The sequence below is a fragment of the Rattus norvegicus genome, chromosome 7, assembly GCF_021556685.1.
Source record: "Rattus norvegicus strain SHRSP/BbbUtx chromosome 7, alternate assembly SHRSP_T2T, whole genome shotgun sequence".
NCBI lineage: Eukaryota > Metazoa > Chordata > Mammalia > Rodentia > Muridae > Rattus > Rattus norvegicus.
In genome coordinates this window covers 27,793,208-27,815,756 of record NC_141540.1, presented here as the reverse complement: position 1 = coordinate 27,815,756, position 22,549 = coordinate 27,793,208, and the positions used below count along the sequence as shown (strand labels likewise).

General features: G+C 47.1%; 1 protein-coding gene across 2 annotated transcripts in view; it reads left to right on the top strand.

The window, feature by feature from the left end:
• Positions 1-22,549, top strand: part of Abtb3 (ankyrin repeat and BTB domain containing 3) — a 278,860-nt gene that overhangs the window by 164,918 nt on the left and 91,393 nt on the right. For both annotated transcript variants that reach the window (NM_001432634.1, NM_001432632.1), the window contains 1 exon segment: positions 12,848-13,052. In NM_001432634.1, coding sequence (NP_001419563.1) covers positions 12,848-13,052 — 205 coding nt within the window.

Genomic DNA, 22,549 nt, shown 5'->3' with positions numbered 1-22,549 from the left:
GACTCATTATGAGGCAGAATATCATGGTGGTAGGATTATGTGTCCAAGGGAGGGTTTTGTTTTGTTTTGTTTTGTTTATCTTCTTGCAAACAGGAAGCCAAGAACAAGACAGGAAGAGAGAGGAAACATGATAATTTCAAGGACCCATCCCCAGAAACTTAATTCCTCCACCTAGGTTTTACCTCCTGAAGTTTCTAGAACATTCTAAGATAGTACCACAGGCCAGGAGCCTAACTTCCAGCAGATGAGCCTTTAGGTGAGACACACTTCATATGCAAACCGTAACAATCACAAGATAGCTGCTTTCCTGGCCTCTGTGTTGAGATGTTGGATTCCCATCTTTTTCAGACCCCTGAAGCCATGAGATGTCCCTAGTAACAATATCTTCTGACTCCTGGCTGTGGTTGATCTAAGGCTTATTTGTGACATGGCCCTGTTGGGAGTCTGGTGATATCTGGAGAACCCTGCCTTAGAACTTTTTTTAAATGCATAAGATACAAAACTACAAAGAAAACCAATTTTTTACATTTAAATCATGATATTTGTTTTATGTGTATGAATGTTTTGCCTACATGTTCATATGTACGAAATATGCATGAAGTACCTGAAGAGGCCCAAAGAGGGCTCAAATCCCCTGGAACTAGAGTTACAGATGGTTGTGAGCCACCATGTGGGTGCTAGGAATCGAACTCAGAACCTCTGGAAGAGCAGCCAGTACTCCTAACCACTGAGCCATCTCTCCAACCCCCACAATGTAAGATTTTATTAGCACATGATATGACAGGATCTAGCAGTAAGTCTGATGGCCACATAATTCTGAGGTCATGGTATTTATGAGTGTGATTCTGAGGTATCCACAAGGAAGTGATAGATGTTTGCATTTTAACACACTGCCGGGATGTCTTCAGAATGTGCAAAGGCTCCAAACAACACCCTGGGGAAGCACTGCCAGAAGACAGAAGATGTTTGGACCTTCTGGGAATGCCCTTGTCCCTGAAGCTGTAGAATCTCACTGTAGAGTTGGGGCACATCTGTATATACATTTCTTGGGAAGAGGCTTCCACACCATGCAGCCCACATATTCTCCTGTTGGGTCTCAGAACTTAGTCCCAGGGTTAGGAAGATAACTTAATCAGTAGAGAGCTTCTCAAGCAAGTATGAGGACCTGAGTTTGGATCCTACACACACACACACACACACACACACACACACCACATACACACACACACACCACACACACACATACACACACCACACACCACACACACACACACCACATACACACACACACCACACACACACACACACACCACACACCACACACACACACACACCACACACACACCACACACACACACACACACACACACACACACACACCCTTCCACCCTTACCTACATTTAACACGTACAAAGGTTAGTCCTGAAGTGTCTCCAAGGGCCCACCAGCCTCTGTTCAAAGAATTTGCTAAGCAAATCCATGGCTCACCTAAGCAGGGAACCCATGGGAGCAACGTGCTGCAGAAATTGTTTTTAAGGATAATTTGCTGTGTAAATTAAACACCGTCGCCATTGGATGTTGACTTTCATGTGTGAATTGTTGGCACACAAATGGGTGTTGCTAATTGCAAGTGTGTTTTGTGTGTTCATTAAGTCGGGCCTGAAGTCGGGGTGCGGACGTGCTCTGATAGAACCCAGCATAGACAGAAGGTAATAAGATTCCTCTCTTCAGATCTGACTGTAATTTAGGCTGGCTTGTTCTGCAGTCTGAATCAACACAGACTGGCTCTCTCTGTGGACACGGAGTTGTTCTTTATATTCAAAGTTTGCTCTGTCCAGGTGGGTGGTAGAAATCATTGTTTTTGCGGCAGAGGTGAGAGTCTCAGCTCTTGAAACTGTCTCATGGATGAAAGATTCGAGAGCAGAGCCCCTCTTAATAGCTAGTGATGATAACAGCAGCAGCTGATGTCTGTGGAAGTGGGGTGCCATGCTGGCTAATCTGGATTGCTAACCTGAGGAAATTAGAATCACCATGGAAACACACTCTGGGTGTGTCTATGAGGATGTTTCCAGAGAGGTTTAACTGAAGAAGGAAGATCTACACTGAATGTAAACGGCCCATCCTATGAGCTGAGGTGCTGGGCCAAATAAGAAGAAAACAAGCTCAGACCCAGCCCAGAACCAGACACAGACACAGACACAGACCCCCAGATACCCAGACCCAGACCCCCAGACCCAGACACCCAGACACCCAGAACCCCAGACCCAGACACCCAGACACAGACCCAGACCCTCAGATCCCCAGATCCCCAGACCCAGACACCCAGACACCCAGAACCCCAGACCCAAACCCAGACCCCCAGACCCCCAGACCCACATCCCCAGACCAGGCCCCCAGGCCCCCAGACCCCCAGACCCCCAGACCCCCAGACACTCAGACCCAGACCCAGACACCCAGACCCAGACCCACATCCCCAGACCCAGACCCAGACCCAGACATCCAGATCCAGACCCAGATCCAGACCCAGATCCAGTCCCAGACCCCCAGAACCTCAGACCCCCAGAATCCCAGACTGCCCCAGACTCCCAGACTTCCAGACCCCTAGACCCAAACCCAGACCCAGACCTAGGCCCAGGCCCAGACCCAGGCCCAGAACCAGACCCAGACCCTCAGACCTTCAGACCCCCAGACGCCCAGGCCGAAGCCCAGGCCCAGCCCCCAGCCCTGCCTGCTTCCTGTCTGTAGACACAGTAGAACCATATGCTTCAAGCTCCTGCTGCCCTGCCTTCCCAATCATGATGGACTGTCCTCTCAAACTGTAAGCCAGAACAAACACTTTCTTTGTTGTGCGATTCGTCACAACATCAAGGAATGCGGGTGCTGTGATAAATCTACAGATGAGCTTTTGATGTACGGGTCCCTACTTTGTGATCTGGGGGTGGAAGCAAGAAGAGGTTGAACAATTCCTCCCATCAGCCTCGTGTGGGATCTGAAGGGCTGGAAATTGCATCCAGGCATCCAGGCTTGGGAAGGTAAACCTGCCACACCATAGAACTGCCCTTCTACCAGGGTCATGTGACTAGGTATCACTCAGATCCCAGAGGCCCCATCGTAAGGAGGGGTACCAGTTGGGGCTATGTTCCTCTCGCTCTGAGGCCCTGCAGTTTGCTCTGAGGGTATACAGGCTCTGGACTTAACTGTAGAATACCCAACATTCAGAAAGGTTGCCAAGTCCCTGAAGAGGGGACAGCCCCAAAGGCTGGGGTGTCTCCCCATGCTACCTTGCTATTTCTTCAGAAAATCATATTAAGATTCAGATCTGCCGTAAGCCACTGGGATGCCTGGAGCACTTTATCCCTCCTGTTACAGCTTTCACTTTTTATCCTGAGAGTTTCCCAGAGGCATATATTGGAAGCTTATCTTCCAGCCCTTGGTCAGTGGGGGTGGGGTGACCTTGAAGGGAATACTGGGACACTGGCCCTTTCTGTCTTTCTTGCTTATTATACTTGGCCGCCGCAAAGTGAAGATTCCTTTTCTACCTCAGGCTCCTTCCGTAAGATAGTGAGCTTCCACAGACCCGGGGTGGTAAAGTCAAAAGACCATAGACAAAATTAATTCTCCTTTTAAGTCGAGTACTTGAGGTGCTTTGTTACCATGGTTGAACGCTGACTGACATATCATCTTGGGGTAAAAACACCCCTCATTTCCAGATCGGGGCTGTGTAAAGTGCATGGCACACACCTCGGGCTTTATCCGTATTCCCATTTCACAGGTAATAAAAACTGAGTGTGAAGAAGGATCACCAGAAGGATCACCGTCTTGCCCGAGGGTGAACAATCAGAAAGTAGAAAACAAGTCTTAGCTCAAACAGTTTTCTTTGTCCTCTCTGCTGTGTCTGGATAAGCTTTGCATTCTGAGCACCTTATACACCACCCACAGCTCAGCAGATGTCCCTTGAATGAGAAATTAATAACCTGAAGTGAGCTGCACACTAAGAGTGAAGAATATGCAGTGTTTGGGGCTCAAAGAAAATCCAGACTAATATCAAGTTCTCTATTGAACTTTAGGATTTGGAGATCCTGAAAGAAACATGTCCTCCCATACATAACAGGGGGGTGACATCCTAAGAGAGCATGCAGTCCCCACACTGACTTAGAGTCTGTGAGCAGTTGTCACCCCTGGGTGTGGTCCTCTCTTTCTCTTTCCTTCTCTTCCCCCCTTATGCCCTCCTCTCTCTCCCCTCTTCTTACCCTTCCTTCTTTTCCAAAATGAAAGGGCTGTTTATGAGTAGATTTGAGCAGAAGCAGCTCTCGTTGAAATGTGTGATCTTTTTCCAGGGAAGTCACCCCTGGCTCACAGCAGTCTCAGTTTCTAGAGCGCTGTACATTAGCGTTGGAGCTGGGGAGGTTCGAGAAGCATCCCCTGGGCTGGCATGGAAGATGGTTGTAGGTGATGTACAGAGCCTTTTTAATTTTAATTGCTATGTATATTTCATGAGTGTGAGGAAATATTGGTTTTCCATTTATGGCACTGATATGAAGTTTCCTTTTTAAATAAATTTATTTGTATGAACAAGTGAGGCAATTTAAAGAGAAAATATTAAGTAAATAAATTGTACGAGATGTGCACAGATATGAGAGACGTCACGATGGTAATTCCCAGGTGGCTGACATTTGAGAAACACAATTACCAGTGGATGGATTCTCAGATAGGTTCTTGGAATTGAACTCCAGCTGCCCAAGCTGGGAGCAGCTGGAGAAAGACTAAATGATTTCTTGTTTGGGGCTCATGGCACAGACAGGGAAGACAGCAGGTAGTCACACTTATAGAATGAAGAGTTTCAAACAGAGGTAGTGATGGTCTCACATGGGTGGCCTTCCCTAGAGATATGCTGAGGGCCTCTCTGGTCCAGGGATGAAGATGACAATGGTTATGGAAATCATGTGATGCCTGATAGGATGCAATAATGTTGGTGATGATGGTGATGGGGGTGATGAACGTGGTGATGACTGACATGATGTAACAATGTTGGTGAAGAAGGAGATGATGGTAATGGGGATGACAAAATTCCTATGATATTGATGATTAGAGATGATCATGATGATGATGGAAAATGCTGTAATGATGATGGTGATAGTGAGATGAATTTAGTGATGGCAGAAATGATACGATAATGATGTGGCTGATGTCGGTGAGATGGAAATGATGTAATGAGGATGGTAGTGATGGAATTGATGTGGCAATGATGGTGGTGAATGATGGCAGTGATAATGAAGATTCAATAAAACAGTGCTCAATGCTAATTACACACAAACAAGGCATCAGACCCCCCCTTGAGCACTTTTAATCATGTGTATGCATTTCCTCATTTAATTCTCTGAGGTAAATGTTGTCATTATCTCCACTTCACAGACAAGGATGCCAAGGTTAGGTATTTTATGTGTCTTTCCCTTAAAGTACACAGCGAATCTATTCTTTCATTCTTTTCCTTTCTCACAGAGAATTAAATTAGCTTTTCAGAGTCACTACTAGCTAACGGCAGGTTAAGTGTTAATATGCATTTCAAAAAGCATGCTATCTGCTCCCCAGAAGAGAGCAAGAATCAGGGTGTAGTCTCTGTGTGGAGGGCTCCATGAAGGAAGCATAGGCGTAGAGAGTCAACTGTGAAGCACTACAAAATCAAGCAGGTTCGTCTCTACTGGGGTGTGTTGTTGCAAGTATACAGGGGAATGAGATTCTGACCCGAGCATTTTAGAGGGCTCCCTGGAGAAGAGCCATTTGATCAACCACCAGGAGTCGTGAGGATGTGGGAAGTAACCATCCAAATTAAGAAGTCAACAAAGTGGAATTTCCAGGCCAGCTGAATGGTCCCCCAAGAAGATGGGGAGACTGTGAGACTATAAGGCAAAGGGCACCCACACACCAGCTTTCCCAGTGGCCCCAGCAGGTGGAAACCATTGCCAGCATCTCTCCATCTCTGCCATTACTGTCCTCGCTCTCATTTTCTAGGCACTCTTGAATCTTCTCATTCCAAAGCATTTCACAGGGATGATTTTCACTCCATTAAGAGGCATTAATCATACATGATAGGTTTCATTATGACATTTTCACATTTGTAAATAATATGACTTGATGGTGTTCATTCCCTGTTACCCTCTCATGTTCCTCTCCCATGGTTTCTGTTTTAGTTTCTTTTCAAGTGCTGTGATTAAAAGAAAAAAAGACTATAAAAGGAACATAAGGGATAAAGGGTTTCATTGGCGCACAATTCCATGTTTTAGTCTATCAGAAATCAAGGCAGCAGGACGTTGTAGCATCTAGTTACATTGTATCCACCGACAACATTACAACCACTGGCAAGAGCAAAGAGCATGTGCACTGGCTGGGCTCTGCACTCTTACACAATCCAGAGTCTTCTGCAAAGAGGATTGTGCTGCCCGCAGTGGGCAGTCCTCTCAAAGAACCAAAATAACCCTGGGTGGCATGCCCAGAGGGCCCTTCTCGCAGTTGACTTTGGGTTTTGTTAAGTTGACAATTAGCACTAGCACTTTCTCTCAATCCCTTAGCGGCCATAAGTTGTCTGTGAATCTTCAGGGCCTCATGAGAGTCTTTGAGAGGAAGAATATTCTAGTCTGACCCTAGACCAAAGGGTAGGGAAAGAAATACCTATCCCCTACATGCCAGAATTCAAGTTTAGAAGCTGCAGAAAAGTTGGATACCACCCATAATCCCTCTGGGCAGAAAAATCCTTGGTCAACACTTGCTTTCCCCTTCTCTCAATATTTACTTTGCACACACTTTTTAATAACATAATCCTGATTGCGCTGTAAGTAATTTTGAAGTTCACACTTTCCCTACTTATGATTTTAATGAAGATTCCTCCTCACGATATTGCGGTTTTGTGCAAACAGTTCTGATGTCTGCCTACGTTTATTATTTGATCTTGTGGGTACACTAGAGATTCTTCCTTATTATTTTTGGACATTTGTTTGTCGGATTTGGGAGCCTGTAAATAAAGTTTGGGTGCCAGTCCTCGCAGATGAAGACTTGGCAGCATCTTGAATTCTAACACTGGGACGCATTCCCAGAAGTGGATTACTGACTCAGGGGACTGGAGCGTTTGATAATACATTTGCCGCACAAAGCTAAAATTGCTGTGAGATGGACTGAAGACTGACCAGCTAAACTGGGCTGCTTTGAAGGAGAAAATTGGACCACTGTGGAGAGAAAGACACAGGCACTAGACAGAGACGGAACCTTGTCTGACCTCCCCACCCCACCCTTTGCTCTGTAACCTGGGCCTTGGTTTTCCATCCCAGCGGTGTTGACCTTTGGAGCTGGACTCTTTATGTAGCAGCTGACCTGTGCACAGGATTTCCAGGGGGGTCCCTAACCTCAGCCCACTAGGTATCAATAGCAGTTCCAAACGTGTGAAGAGCAAAACTGTCCCCAGACTCGGCTGAATGTCTCCTGGGGTTGAAAGCCAGCCCAGCTGAGAAGCACAGCTGCAAGACTGAACCCTGTTAATGTGCACTACCGACACCGTGGGGGCAAGAAATGATATGCTTGGTGTTGTCTTAGTGGTGTTCAGTGACTAGATGGTGCTTGGACTATTCTTAAAAGCAGTGGGGGCAACGGTTTACCGGGGCTGAGAGCACTCTAGAAAGCCTGCAGCCACTTCCGTATCTAGGAATCTTGGTTGGTTGGTTGGTTGGGTTGGTTGGTTGGATGGATGGATGGATGGATGGATGGATGGATGGATGGATGGATGATTGGATGGATGGATGGATGGATGGATGGATGGATGGATGGATGGATGATTGGATGGATGGATGGATGATTGGATGGGTGGATGGATGGATGGATGGATGGATGATTGGATGGGTGGATGGATGGATAGATGGATGGATGGATGGATGAATGGATGGATGGACGGTTGGTTGGATTGTTGACTGGCTAGCTGGGTGTCTGACTGGCTGGCTGGCTGGCTGGCTGGCTGGGTAGTTGTTTTGTTGACTGGCTGGCTGATTGGATAGATGGATAGATGGATGGATGGATGGATGGATGGATGGATGGATGGATGGATGGATGGATGGATGGATAGATGATTGGATGGATGGATGGATGGATGGATGGATGGATGGATGGATGATTGGATGGATGGATGGATGGATGGATGGATGGATGGATGGATGGATGGATGATTGGATGGATGGGTGGATGGACGGTTGGGTGGATGGATGGATGGATGGATGGATGGATGGATGGATGGATGGATGGATAGATGGATGGATGATTGGATGGATGGGTGGATGGATGGGTGGATGGATGGATGAATGGGTGGGTGGATGGATGGTGGATGGTGGATGGATGGATGGATGGATGGATGGATGGATGGATCGGTGACTGGATGTTTACAATTGAATTGTAACTATATAAGAGGTAGATTACTATCATCTTGATATAAAGCAAAAATAGTCCCGATTATCAAAAAAAATCTGCCTGATCTATTGCTATGAAATTAATCAAAATGTCAAAGGACGTCCTGTGTGCTGAGAACCTTGCACATGTAACACTGAAGTAATGGCTCCTCCTAGCATATCCGTTTTATAAACAAGGAAGGACTATAACCCAAATCACACCATCACACAGCATAAAGAACATAGATTCCCCAGTGACCGACTTAATGCTTTCAGTTCTCCTGAGAGACAACTCTGCTGAAATAACTCCAAAGTTCAGTGACTGGAATAGACTGGCTGGACAGCACATCCCAGGGATGGGATCGCGGGTGCTGCCCCTGAGATTTCTTCTTCTTCTAAACATGGGGTTTGAGAGATCAAACTCGGGTCTTCGCCAATGTGCAGCAAGCACTTTACCAACTGAGCCACCTCCCTGATCCATCTTGGCCAGATTTTGGTTGGTTTTGTTCTGCAGATAGCTGAAGAGGGACAGAGGCATTCAGGTCCTTAGCCAATCAGCCAATGGGAAGTCCTGTGATGTCTGTTTATTGATGTCCACAATGGTACCACGCCTGAGCTGCCGGCTCCTACTCTCTATGCAGCTTTCAAACACAATGTTTTCCACCCTGCTGTCCTCCAGCCTTGTTCAGGCGCTCTTCAGTGCATCAGACTACCTTTTCTGTTCCCCACACGAAGGTGCCCTGGGGACTTCCTGCCCACAGGTCATTGAGAGACAATTTCCATCCATCCTGGCTGCCTCCTTTTCTTCCTTTGCTGTTTCTCCAAGCTTCCGGGAAGGAGAAAAGGATAGACTGGCTCTGGGATAGGTACTGAGTCAAGAACAGAATTTAGTTTCATCACAGATGTGGTCACTGGGGTGTCCAAGATCAAAGCACAGCCTCAGGGGCTGCTCTCTGCCACTGACGTGTACCCTGTCATTCTCCTAACATGGCAGTGAGCTGAAAAGCAGGAGAAGGGGTGTTCTCAATGCAAATGCAGAGGGGACTTTCCTTTCCTGTTACTCTGTTTTATCAGTGACCTCAGTGAGTTGAATGGCCACATTGGGTAGATTTTCCTCAGTGCACTGATTTAAATGCCAGTCCTACCAAGAAAATGTTCACATAGACACACTCAGAAAGGCTTTGCCAGCTGTTGTGCGGCAGCCCCTAATCCAGGCTGACATCTAAATTAGCCCTGGCACCTGCTGAGCAGGTGTTAATCCCGTGGATTGTACTCTAACGCCTCCCATCAGAAGCGGCAGAACTTTGAACCTTGTTTTGAGAAGAGTAGCAGAGCTACATCTCCACCCTGAGGGAGGGACTTGAGGACCTTATGTCCCTCTAATGGAGCAGACTATACTCTTTTCCATCACCATTTATGCTGGCGACTCCTCTTGTAGGTAAATAGAAAACCTAGAATAGAGTTTAAATCCTCAGAGGATAAGCTTCTGCTCCCCGTTTGACCCCCTGCTCTTGGGTTTTGAGTTCAGGTAAAGTGTATCATTGAGAGGCTCAGCAGGATGGTGGAAATGAGCAAACTCTGAGGCCTAGGTTCAGTCAGAAAATATAGATATTGTTTTGTGTCCAGAGAGAGAGGGATAGGGAGAGGGACAGGGACAGGGACAGGGAGAGGGAAAGGAAGAGCAGGCCTGGTGGCTCATGTCTATTGTCTTCACACTTGGAAGTGAGGCTGAGGCAGGAGGATCCCCACAAGTCCTATCAAACCTGGACTAGATAGGGAGTTCGAAGCCAGCCTAAGCTGCAAAGTCAGACTATAAAGATATGGCTGGTGATTGTCTTCTGCGGGCCACAGCACTTGCACGGTAGGCCAGCAGACCAGGACCTCTGTGTGTGTGTGTGTGTGTGTGTGTGTGTGCGCGCGCGCGCGCGCGAGCGCGCGCATGTGTGTGCATGCACAAGAATGCCATGACTCATGGGTGGGCTATCCACAGAGACCAGAAGAAGGGATCAGATATTCTGGGACTAAAGGTGGCACAGCCATGGGCAGCCTGGTGTGGGTGCTAGGAACTGAACTCTGGACCTCTGAAAGAGCAGTGCATGCTTTTCATTGTACATGAAATGACTTTAGTGGCCAGGGGCAGGGCATTAAAATGCATTTATCATGTGCTTTTTTTTTCCTGAAGCCGATTTAACCATAATTACTTAAGAAAGGCTCTGATTGATACGAGCCCCCAAACCTCTTCTTGATACTTGGTTATTCGTTTAAGAAGAAAGCAGAAGCAAAATTGAGCTGTCTTCATCAGATTTCCTTTCTATTTATGGCAAGCAAGGCTCATAGTCTATTTAGGAGAGTGATATAATTTTCCTCATTACGTGGATGTATTTAAATACAACAAAATGAGTACATTTAAAATTAAGCAAGTCGCAGGGAAGATTGCTCACTTTGGCATGACAACTTCCGTGAAGAATGGAACCGTTGTCTTAGCCAGAACAAAGATGGGCTTCTGAGCTCCATCCGCCTCCCACAGGAAGATCTGCCCTTGGACCAGTTAAAAACATGTAGGTGTGACTTGATCTAGAAGCCTGATTTGAGGATGGAGAGATGGCTCAGAGGTTGAGTTCCTACTACTAAGGGCTGGAGAGACGGCTCAGTGGTTGTAAGCACTCGTGGCTCTACCGGAAGTTACAATTCCCAGCATCCACATGGCAGCTCACAACTGTCTGTATCTCCAGACAACCTCACACACAGACATACATGCAGACAGAACAGAAACACACATTAAAAAAAAATAAAAAAAAAATAAGTGAACTATTGAGAGTTCCCACGACTCTTGCAGAGGACTGGAGTTTAGTTCCCAGCACCCACATCAGGCAGCTCATAACTGCTTGGAGCTCTAGTCCCAGGGAATCTAATTCCTCTGGCCTCTGCAGATGCCATATTCACATGCACAAACCCAGAATCAGACACACATGCATGCACATAAGCAAAAGTAAAAATTTTTTTAAAAAAAGGAAAAACGAACAGCATACTTTTCAGGCTGGCTAGCGCTGAGGAGAGGGAAACAGACCCTGGTGTTAAGGAGTGTGGCTAAGTGCTTGGCTTCTGTAGTCAGAACCCCAGGTTCGAACCCCAGTTCTTCTCCTCCTACCTGTTTACAGCTATGGAACCTTGAGAAGAAATGGAACCTCCCTGGGCTCCCATATCTTCATCCGTAAGCGACTTACAGCCTTGTATGCGGTGCTGGAGAGATGCCTCAGAGTACCTAGGTTTGGCTCTCGGGACCCATTATCAGGTGATTTCCCAAACACCTGTAAGTCCAGCTCCAGGGCATCGGGCACTCTCTGGACTCTCCGGGTACCTGTGTGAATGTGCACATAAATTATGTATGCACATAGACCATGGTGACAAAATGCCCAAGAAAGAAGGAAAGGATACTTTAGCTCACAGTTTCTGAGCTGCCAATTCGTGAGCGCTCGGTTCCATTTTTGTATTCTGGACCTGTGGCGGGACAGAACATCATGGCAGGGCACGAGTGAGAGAGTAGAGTGACTCCACTCACTGACTGGAGACAAAAATACACCTCCCAAAGGTGTGTACACCCAGGAACCAGCTTCCTCCTGCAGAGCCCGTCTCGCATTTCCACGGCCTCCCATCAGGCTCTAAGCCCCTCCCAGCGGTCCCGGCTGTGGAATTGTAGGGCAAGTCTTCAACACATCGGCTTTGAGGTGCACATTGAGTCCAACCTACTTTCTAGACATGGATTGAAGCATCCAAACCGTTGCTAGGAAGCATCCAGGAAACACCACGTAAGGGGGAATCATGGTGTGAGGAGAGGCAAGTTCTAAGTTTATCCCGGAGAGCTACCCAGGAAGCACAGAGTGCTAATTGAAATGGACAAGATGGCTCTAGCATGGCTTCCTGCAGGGGTTCCCCTCAGCCACACAGTGGATACGGTGGAATGTGAGGAAGGAGAGGCAGTTAACAGGAGCAAAGCGCAAAGGCCTTCCCACGTGTGTCTGCTTCTTAGAAATTGGATTTCTAGGGCTGGGGAGAGAGTGGTAGGATACCCAGCATGCACTGAGACGCCCTGGGCGCTATCCTCAACACCGCAGAGTTGTGATAGCTCATGTCTACAATCCCAGCACTCAGGAGATGGAGCCGGGATCAGAAGTTCAAGTTATCCTCAGTTACATGGCGACTTTGGGGCTATCATGGGCCACGTTAGAGAGGAGGGGAAACCATTGGAGTCGCAGAGCAGCAAGACCGTGGTGCTGACCATCGTGTCCCTGACCATCGCGAATGTTCTTCCTCTCTGTTTAATGTGAGGCCATTTCAGTGTTTGAGGGAACCAGGGTCCAGGGTCTCTGCAAAGATCTTCAGGTTGGTGCCTGTGCCTGGAGGTTCTGAATTTTTGCTTCTGTCCATAGGTGATCTTGTGTCCCGGGCGATGCACCATCTACAGCCCCTCAATGTGAAACACCATGGCAATGGTACTCCCCTGCACCACAAGCAGGGGGCGCTCTACTGGGAGCCGGAGGCCCTGTACACGCTCTGCTACTTCATGCACTGCCCGCAAATGGAGTGGGAAAATCCCAACGTGGAACCTTCCAAGGTCAACCTCCAGGTGGAAAGGTACGTCTTGCCTGGCTTCCGAGCACCACAGAACAGCTCTTGGCTCGCCATAGCCTTGTGATGAGTTGGCACTGCCCTCTGAGATGAAGATAGATTGCGGGGTGGGGTTGGGAGAGAATTGCTGTCCCTATCCCGTAGCACACTGGAGGGGAACCTCATGACCTGAGGAGATATCTTAAAGCCTGGTGGAGTTTTGGAAATAGCCTTATATGTGCCTAGTCCTGTACAGGATAAAACTGGCCTGGGTCACAGGAGTGTACCTGCGTATCTCCAAGGGGAAGGAACCTCTGGAATGCAGTTTGACTTCCTTGTAAATAATTTGCGGGCGCCATTCTCTTAAATGTCTCAATCTTTCTTCCTTCACGGCTACCTTGGGACCTCGGGCCGATTAGAGCACCTGCCTAGCCAGAAGAGGGTCCCTGTGGACGCCACAGACACAGCTAGGCTGTCCTGGGCAAAGACATTTAGCTGTCCCCGTAGCGTAGAATCCTTGTGGGAAGAGAAGAATAAGAAGGGGCTCTGAGCTGTGTCCCTCCATTTCTGCTTGTCTCAGCCTCCCTTCTGCACACCAGAAAGCCTAATTACACAATTTCCCAGGATTCCTTAAACCTTGAAATCCCAGGATCCTCTGGGGAATATCCCCACTCTCTGAGAGGTCTGGGATTAGAAATAGCTTTCAAAACAGGCTACCTGGAAGTGTCCCCTCCCTTGCTCCCTTCTTGCCTGTCTTTTCTCCAGGCAAATGAATCGGGCCTTGCTTGGTCTAACGCTAATGGAAACGACTCCCGCTCATACCTAGGAGAATAGGCGTTGAAATACATACTGCCAGTGCTCCAACCTGGGCACTTCCGACTAAAACCTGAAGCCTTGAGTAAATGCCTTCCCCTCCTCTGCCTTGGTTTCTTCATCTGCAAAATGGGATATAAAAAAGCAATTGTTTTTACAGGGCTATAGGAAACTTAAGTGATTTGAACAGCGCCTAGCACACCCAAGTATCCAATCAACTCTTACTGTTGTCATTGTAGCTATGATGACCACACAGCAGAACAGTCCCCAGCTTGGCTCCAATCCAAGTGATTCTATTAAAACAAACAACAACAAACCCTCAGTGATTCTGTTTCTACCACAGCAACTTGTGCCCAATGGGCTCCCCTGAGACCCTCCCACCTCTCAGCATTCTAAAGCAAGAGGATGAAAAATGGCCAGGCAACAGAGATCTTCTCGGCTTTCAGGAATCCCGAGTAGTTAGTATCAATAGCCAGTCATCTGAAGCTAACAGATCAGGAGTCCCCAAGGTCTTCCCAGGCCAAATCAGCCGACACCCTAGGCAAATTTCCATGCGCAAACATGGCCCCCCGGACTGAAATGTCCGAAGTCCCTGAACAACATCTAACCTCAGATGGACACACCAGCACCTTAGATTCTTGAACAATAGGCCCTCAGAGTTGAGGGAACGGAGGCCATTGGCCTCAGCCTAAGAGGTACTAAGCCTTTCAGAGCCTAGGCAGTGGTGAGATTCCTTGACCCGTCTCTCTTATGTCACCCTTGACCTTTGCATCTCTACAGATGATACTTCTCCATGCCCAGCCAAAGATTTCGTCCTCTGAGGCAAACTCCTGCCTTTCTCTTCAGGTTCCTGTTGTCTAGTCTCATACACTCGGGTGGATTCTCGTGACCCCTGCCTAGCAAAACAACCAACCTGTGGTTCCATACAGACTCCCGTGTTTGTCCAATGCCTGTGAGCTTCACAATGTCCCATGGTGCCAGAGTCATTGCTGAAATCAATGCTAGGCGCACAGGGGGAAGCCAACAGATAGACAATGTAGACATGGACCTATCCAGTTCCAGATACCTGTGGAACATGTCCCTCAGGAATTCTGACATCATTGTCAAACTGAGGTCATCATAGCCCAAAATCGGTTGCTCTTCTGTCTCTCTAGTCTCTAAGAAGGCACTCCCACTGGCTTTAGAAAACTAGGGCTGTTGTGCCTGCTTTTACAACCGGCTGGCATGTTGCAGAATGACTTTTCCTGGAGAGATGAACATTTGTTCGCACATGAAAGAGAGGGCACCAAACAGGAAATGATGCCATACAGGTCTAGTTTAGTGTAACAGTGAGTTTAATCTCACACACACACACACACACACACACACACACACACACACACACACATCTTTGCAGAGGGCTGTGCCTGCCTTGTCCCCTCCTTCAAATAACCCTGTTGACTGCCTGTATATCTCAGTAGGTAACAGGGCTTTGTGAGCCCCTCCTCCACTCATGTTAGAAAGCTAATGGGGCCAAACCTTCTTCAGCTCTGCCTAGGATAATCACAGACACTGCTGGTTCACTGGGGCAGCAGCCATGTGATACCAGAGGACCAGTGTTCTACAGCGCATGCAGAGGCTGTGACATCTCAAGTCTCTGTTCCCTTCTGCCCAGGCGACTGTGGCTGTGCTTCATGACTCCCTTCCCTCTCACCTTGATTACTGAAGCTGATTTCTCAACAATCTGCACGCAAATGAGCTTTTATACCTTCTGGCCAGCTCCACCCTCCTCACCGTTACCAGATTTAAACTTCTAAGAGCTAATAGGCCATGCTGTTGTGTGACCCTGCCCATACAAGTGTGTGGTTCCTATATCCACTGTGTTTATCAGCAGCCATTTTCCCGTCTTGAGTCTATTTCTGCATTCAGAATGTGGCTGGAGCAGTTGGAAGTCTAAAGAGGCCCATGAAGAAATGCAGAACTTCCAGGACATACTTGAAAGGGACATGAGCTACATTTCCCGGACATCCTCAAAGCCATTTATCTCATTCTTTTCATCTCTCCTTGGTTGGGCTTTCTAAAAACCAAAGTAGATGTTAACATTTCTAAAAGTCCTGATTGCTTTTGTCTTCTGGAAATCCTACAGCTCAGGGAGTCAGGTAGATGCCAGATAGGAATCCCAGCCTGGCTTTGTACAGTTCTGACAACTTGAACGAGTGATTCCACCTCTTGGGATCACCTTTTGTCGTCTGAAACATGAGAAAGGACACTCCTCATGGGACAGGTACAAGAAGTGAGTCAGATATCAGAGCTCACACACCCAGGGCAATCCTTCACCACTGCTGCTACCAAAAAAGAAAGCTGCTATCCTACATTTTTTTTCCTCTAAAATGTTCTTATCTTTGTCCTCACTGAGGCTCATGAGCGGCTCTTTCTACAAGAACAGCTCTCTTCCCTGTCCCTTAACACTTTCGAGTTTAACATCTGAAACCATTATGCATGGATTACAGGAGGAGACGTCCTCAGATTCTTTTCAGTCAGCTTCAGAAAGAACTTTCCTTGGGAGATAGGACTCTTCTTAGAATTGTGTGCCCACTGCTCTCAGTGGCATCTTCTTGGCACTCTCTTCTGGCAAATTTGTATAAGGCCATAGTGTATGCATATGTGTATGTGGGGTGTGTGTGTGTGTGTGTGTGTGTGTGTGTGTGTTTTCTAGATCATCAGCTCCTTAGGAATAGAGCTGATATATAGGTTTTCCCATTCCAATAACGAGCCTATGAAATAACTGGCTAAAATGTGGATTCTTTCATGCCTCATGCAGTGACTTCTGATCCAAAGAGTTTTTCTCGACTAAAATCTAAGATGAAGCTTACAGGGGCTGTGTCCTGTGAAACGTGAACTCAGTTCTCCACTTGCTGCACTGTTGTGGATGGTTCTGTTTTCTTTGTGGTGTTTTGAAGAAACTCAGTGGGAGTATGAAATTAGTGTAGCTTGTTCTGTCAGGACTTTGGCTACTATTTCTAGAGCTGTTAGAGGCTGTCAAGCGTGGCAGGTATATTCCTTTTGTTAAAAAATCAGACAGATTTTGTGAGATTTATAATTAAGCTGTTTATTTTCCAAACCACAGTGGTGTGTTCCAAAAACCTTAACACTGGGGGTGAGCTACTTTTTAAAATAGAATTACTTTATGTTGAGAACAAGTCCCCCCGCCCAGTCATCATCTTTGCTGTAAATATCAGTGATTCCTCGATGTCTTTGGCCATGGATGAATTCACTTATTTATTGCCACAATGTAACATAATAATAACAAGGAGAGAAGAGATAGGAATGCTTTGTGGCCTTAATTACGTGGCGCTGTGTGGGAGGAACAATGACAAGCTTCACTGGGAAGAGTAGACAGGACAGGTCTGCCTGTCCCCCCACCCCCACGTCTTTCTGGAAGAAAAGAAGCAGAACTGATCCCAGGTAGCAATAGTTCTCACCTCTTCGACCAGCAGAATGTACAAACAAATGTGGCAGGAGAGATCTCTGGGGATCTCAGCCACAACCGTGAGCATCATTCGTTCATGCATTGCCAAGTGTTTGAGGAAACCTAATGGTGTGTAACAAATTGGCCTTGCCATGCAAGAGAGTTTACACTTGAAGAAACAGAGTTCATAAAGCAAGCAGACCAGAACCTTAGAGGTAAATATCATCCAGTTATATCTCCATAGATCTTCACTTTGCCAAAAGTAAACCTCTCCTATAAATTCTTAAGGCACTTTCACCCATAGGGGAAACAAGGCTCCTATTTCAGCAGATTCCCAAGGGCTTTCCTAGGGTTGTGCAAAGCATACAGAAGTCTGGATGTAAATATTCTGTCAGATCCTTACTTGCCTAAGTTGAGCCTAGGGGAACTGCTTAAAGCAAAAGAAAAAGCTCTGAAAGGCTGGGCATGGGAAGAAGGCTCACATCCCCTGTCCTCTTCTGTGTGAGAAGTTGACCTGCAATTAATTCCCTGGCTCTGTTCCCCTGGAAACTTGATAAAAGTTGCAGTGTCAGCTGTGTTGCTAAGCAACACGGTGCGGCATCAGAATGGCCACATGTTGATAAATTACATCTGGCCTGATATGATAGTTCTAGAAATGTTTGACAAGGACCCAGAGCTTTAAGATTTTCTCAATTCTCTGACTCCTTTCACTCTTTTGAAGGGACTTTGGTGGCTAAATCTATTAGATTCTCCCAAGAGATGTGGGATTTGTAAGCTACAGAAATCCCCACAACTATTCAGGTAAACCTTGTCCTCACATCTGAGTGTCCCCTGGGTAGATGGCAGCTCTTCCAGGGTAGGCGAGTAAAAGGCTCCCTGTTGACTAGATCATAGCCAGCTGCTGGGCCAGACAAGGCCCAGGATAAACTGTGAGTCTAGATGTCTAGTTGAGCCTTCAAAGACTTCTGATGGCTACTGGAGCCAGAGAGTCAAAACTCCAGACTCAGCCTAGAGCAGTATCCAAGTGACACCCAGCCCTAGACAGCTGACTTCACCTCACCACTACTGACCAGGAGTCACTCCGGAATACTTCTGTGACCATTGCCCCAAGAGAGGGGAGATCTCTGTCACAATTCTTGTCAGCTGGACATGACACCTGTCACATCTTGTAGCTTCAGATCAAACTCTTGTACCTTTGCTGGGAAAGCTGGGAAGGGAACTTGTAGCTTGGGGAACCGTGAATCATATAGCATGGGAATGCTCATACCTGGGAATGTAAGCTCAGGTTCTTCAGAGCCAAAAAGTCCTACTACGCACTTTCTTCTTTACTGCCCTTAAATAATAGTAGTAGTAGTAGTAGTAGTAGTAGTAGTAGTAGTAGTAGTAGTAGTAATACACATGCTTTATTTTCATAGTTCAGTGTTTTTTTACTTTATTGGACATACATGTCATAAGTGGCTGGCTTATACTCTAACAGATGGGAACAAAAATATTGTCCCAGCACAGGGACACCTTGAGTTAACATCCTGGAAGTCTCACAAGCTGAAAAGAGAAGAGAGGCGATGGCTCTGGCAACTTCAACAGGGCTTATGTAATAACTCTTCTCAGAGAAAATCGCCAGCTCCTTTTTCAGAGGGCCCAGATGAACAAGCACACAAAGGGTCCTGCCCGACACATGGCTGTCAGTGGCTGAATTAGTTACCTGTCTCCTCGCTGTGACAAACGTGCTTGACAAAAGCGATTTAGGCAAGGGACGGTGTGGTTTGGGCTCACAGTTTGAGGACCTGGAACACCCATAAAAGTGAGGGCTTGAGACAGCTGGTCGTGTCGTCTCCACGATCAGGAGGCGGAGAGGGTGATGGAGGCTGATACTCAGCTGAGTTCCTTCTTCTTCAGTCTGGAACCCCAGGAGTCAGTGCTGCTCATAGGTGAGGTGGGTTTCCCCCACCTCACTTAACCTAAACTAATAATCCTTCACAGATGTGCTCGGAGATTTGTTTCCACGGTGATTCTAAATCCATCAAGTTAACAGCTAAGATGAACTCCTGTAAGGGCTTTTGGAAACTGGCCCCAAATCTCAACCAGCACACAAATGATTTGTAGTAAGGAAAAACATAACATGCCAAGTTTGAAAACACCGACGCCAGAGGCAAGGTTTTAAAATACCGTATGGTTGTAACTTGGACGTGGTCACAACTTACTTTATCTGACCAGGGTAAAAATTTATTCCAACCCCAGAAAGTGTGAAACCGCAAGTTATAGTTCATGAGCGAGCTGTAAGTCACCATGGTGCACACATTAGCGGGTGATACCCCATGGCCAAACTGGTCCATTGCCTGGCTTTGAAAATAAACTTTTACTGGGACACAGCTGCACTCATTCACTTACGTATTATTTAGATGACAGCTCTAGCCAGTTCCTAGCAACAGATACTCGAATGTTCATAAAACTGAAAGTAGGGTTTGGCCTCTTCCAGAAAATACAAGTGCTGACCTTGTAACTATCGCTTAAAAAAAAACAACAACAGATTCAGATTGAAATTGTAAATACTGCTATACTCTTCATGAGGTAAGGCATGTGTGTGTGCGTGCATGCGTGCATACATGTGTGTGTGTGTGTGTGTGTGTGTGTGTGTGTGTGTTCATGAAGCTTTCCTTCTAGATCCTGTTAACCCAGTGGTTCTCAACCTTCCTAATGCTATGTCCCTTTAACACAGTTCCTCGTGTTATGGTGACCTCCAACCATAAAGTTATTCTCATTGCTACTTCATAACTGCAATTTTGCTACTGTGATATGTAATGTAAACACCTGATATGCAGGATATCTGATATGTGACCCCTATAAAAGGGTCATTCGACACCTCTCACCAAGGAGTCACAACCCACAGGTTGAGGGGCTTTGTGGTCACCTGACTGGAGTTAATTAGCTTGCCCAAGGGCATAAAGTTCAAGTTAGAAGACTTGAACCCTGGGAGTTGACCTCTGGTGTGTGTTCATATTTCCTAGGCTGTTTTCCTCTTAACGAATAATGGATTTCTTTTTCAATGATAATGTTTGAAAACCTCATCTCAAATCTTTGGAGTCTTTTGTGACCTTCATAGATGTTTATAGGTCATTAGAATGAACATCCTTATTCAATAAAACATGATAAGTACCAAAAGGCAATAAAGAAGAAATTCTGCATGGCCCCTGTGACCAGTGGCAAGGGCTGTGACGTCAAACAAAGGTTGTTTCATGACACTGGGTCATGGTTTTATTGCTGTGAAGAAACACCAAGACCAAGGCAATTCTTTTTTTTTTTTTCTTTTTTTCGGAGCTGGGGACCGAACCCAGGGCCTTGCGCTCGCTAGGCAAGCGCTCTACCGCTGAGCTAAATCCCCAACCCCCAAGGCAATTCTTATAAAGGAAAACATTTAATTGAGGCTGGCTCACAGTTTTTTAGGTTTCTCACAGTTTCATTATCATCATGGTTGGAGGCATGGCAGCGTCCAGGCAGACATGGTGCAGGAGAAGGAGATGAGAGTTCTACATCTTGATCCCCTGACAGCAGAAAGAGCCTGTGTGCCACACTGAGTGTAGCTTAGCATAGGAGACCTCAAACCTGTCCCCACAGTGACACACTTCCTCCAACAAAGCCACACCCACTCCAAGGCTACACCTACTCCAACAAGGCCACACCCACTCCAACAAGACCACATCTACTCCAACAAGGCCACACCTCCTAATAGTCCCACTCCCTACGGGCTAAGCATTCAAACACATGAATCTATGGGAGCCATATCTAGTCAAACCACCATACACAGTGATATAGGGACATTCTTCTCATTGATTAACCCCTGAAGGCATAGGTTTCAATGAACTGCTCTGACACTGGACATGGGACTTAAAGTCAAATGATGTCCTGGAATAAACGAAGTTCACTTGCTTCATTCATGTTGAAGACAACTAAGATCCAGTAGGATATAGAGGACACACCTAGAGTCACGGTCATGTTTACAGAAGCTGTGTACCGGGGTGCCTCAGTTTCTTTGTCCATGCGTATCCACTCCTGGGAATTCTCTCTTCCTTCTAGTCTGCCAGCTGGTTGCCATCGTCAGTTCATATTGCAAGGTTAAATCTTGGTTAATCTTGGACATCACCAACCCTTCCTTCCTGCTTGACCGTACCGAGTAACCAGAACCCAGCTTGGTATATCGCATATCATAGGCACTGGGTAGATGTTTACAGGACCAAATGCGGCTTCATTCTAATACCTGGGAATCCTGGATGCTGCCTGGGAGAACCATGTTGTCAGCGCCCACTCGGGCAGCCCTCAGCTTAGTACTGTCTCTGCAGTTCACAAGCTGTCCACTCTCCAGGCTTGCTTCTTCTATGGTTGTCATTTCAGAAATGACTCCTCCAGCTGTTTGGATGACTGCTGAACTCACAGACACACCCCGTGCAGTCAGTGACACACACGCTAGCAGCCATGCATTCCCACCTCCCTGCCCACAGGAACCTAGTGGCCGTTCTACATCATCACCCGATGCCAAAAATAGGTGCCAGGGGTGTTAGGTGCTGCATATAAAAGGGCCCCCTGCCACCCCCCGATCTCTTCCTGGTTCCCCTCTCCACACCCTCCCCCCCACTTCTCTCTGTCTCCCTGTCTGTCTGTCTGCCTGATGGTGCCTGTCTGTCCCTTATGTCTCCGCTCAGAAATGGCCTTTCACTTTCCTCTCTCTCCAGTAAACCTCTTAAGCTAGATCTTCTGTTTGGTGGTACACCTTGGTACCCCAACCTCCCTCCATTTATCCTAACACACACAAGTGCTATTCTTCACACATATATCTACCCCTGTAATCCAGCCTGGCGTCCCTTAGATGCCTAGTGATTTCGGTGAGCCCTTATTACATGGCAGGGTCTTTCCTAAATTTCATAGGCGCGCAGTATGTCACCCCTCTCTCCCACTCGACAGATGCAACAAGGTAAACTCAGGGCCCATGGTCATAGGTACACAGGCAAGTCTGAATGAGTCCTGAGTACAGAACGGGTCAGAGCAGAGAGGCAGGCCCTGTCTGAGAGAGGATGTGGGACACAGCCACACACTAGGCTGGAAGGAAGGTGGAGAGACCCATTGTCATCAGAGAGGGTCAGAATGGAGTGCTGAGCAGGGAGATGAGACCAGCTAGGGCTATGCCCGAGAGCACAGAGCACAGAGCAGGGAGGTGAGACCAGCTAGGGCTATGCCTGAGAGCCCAGAGCATGGAGTAGGGAGGTGAGACCAG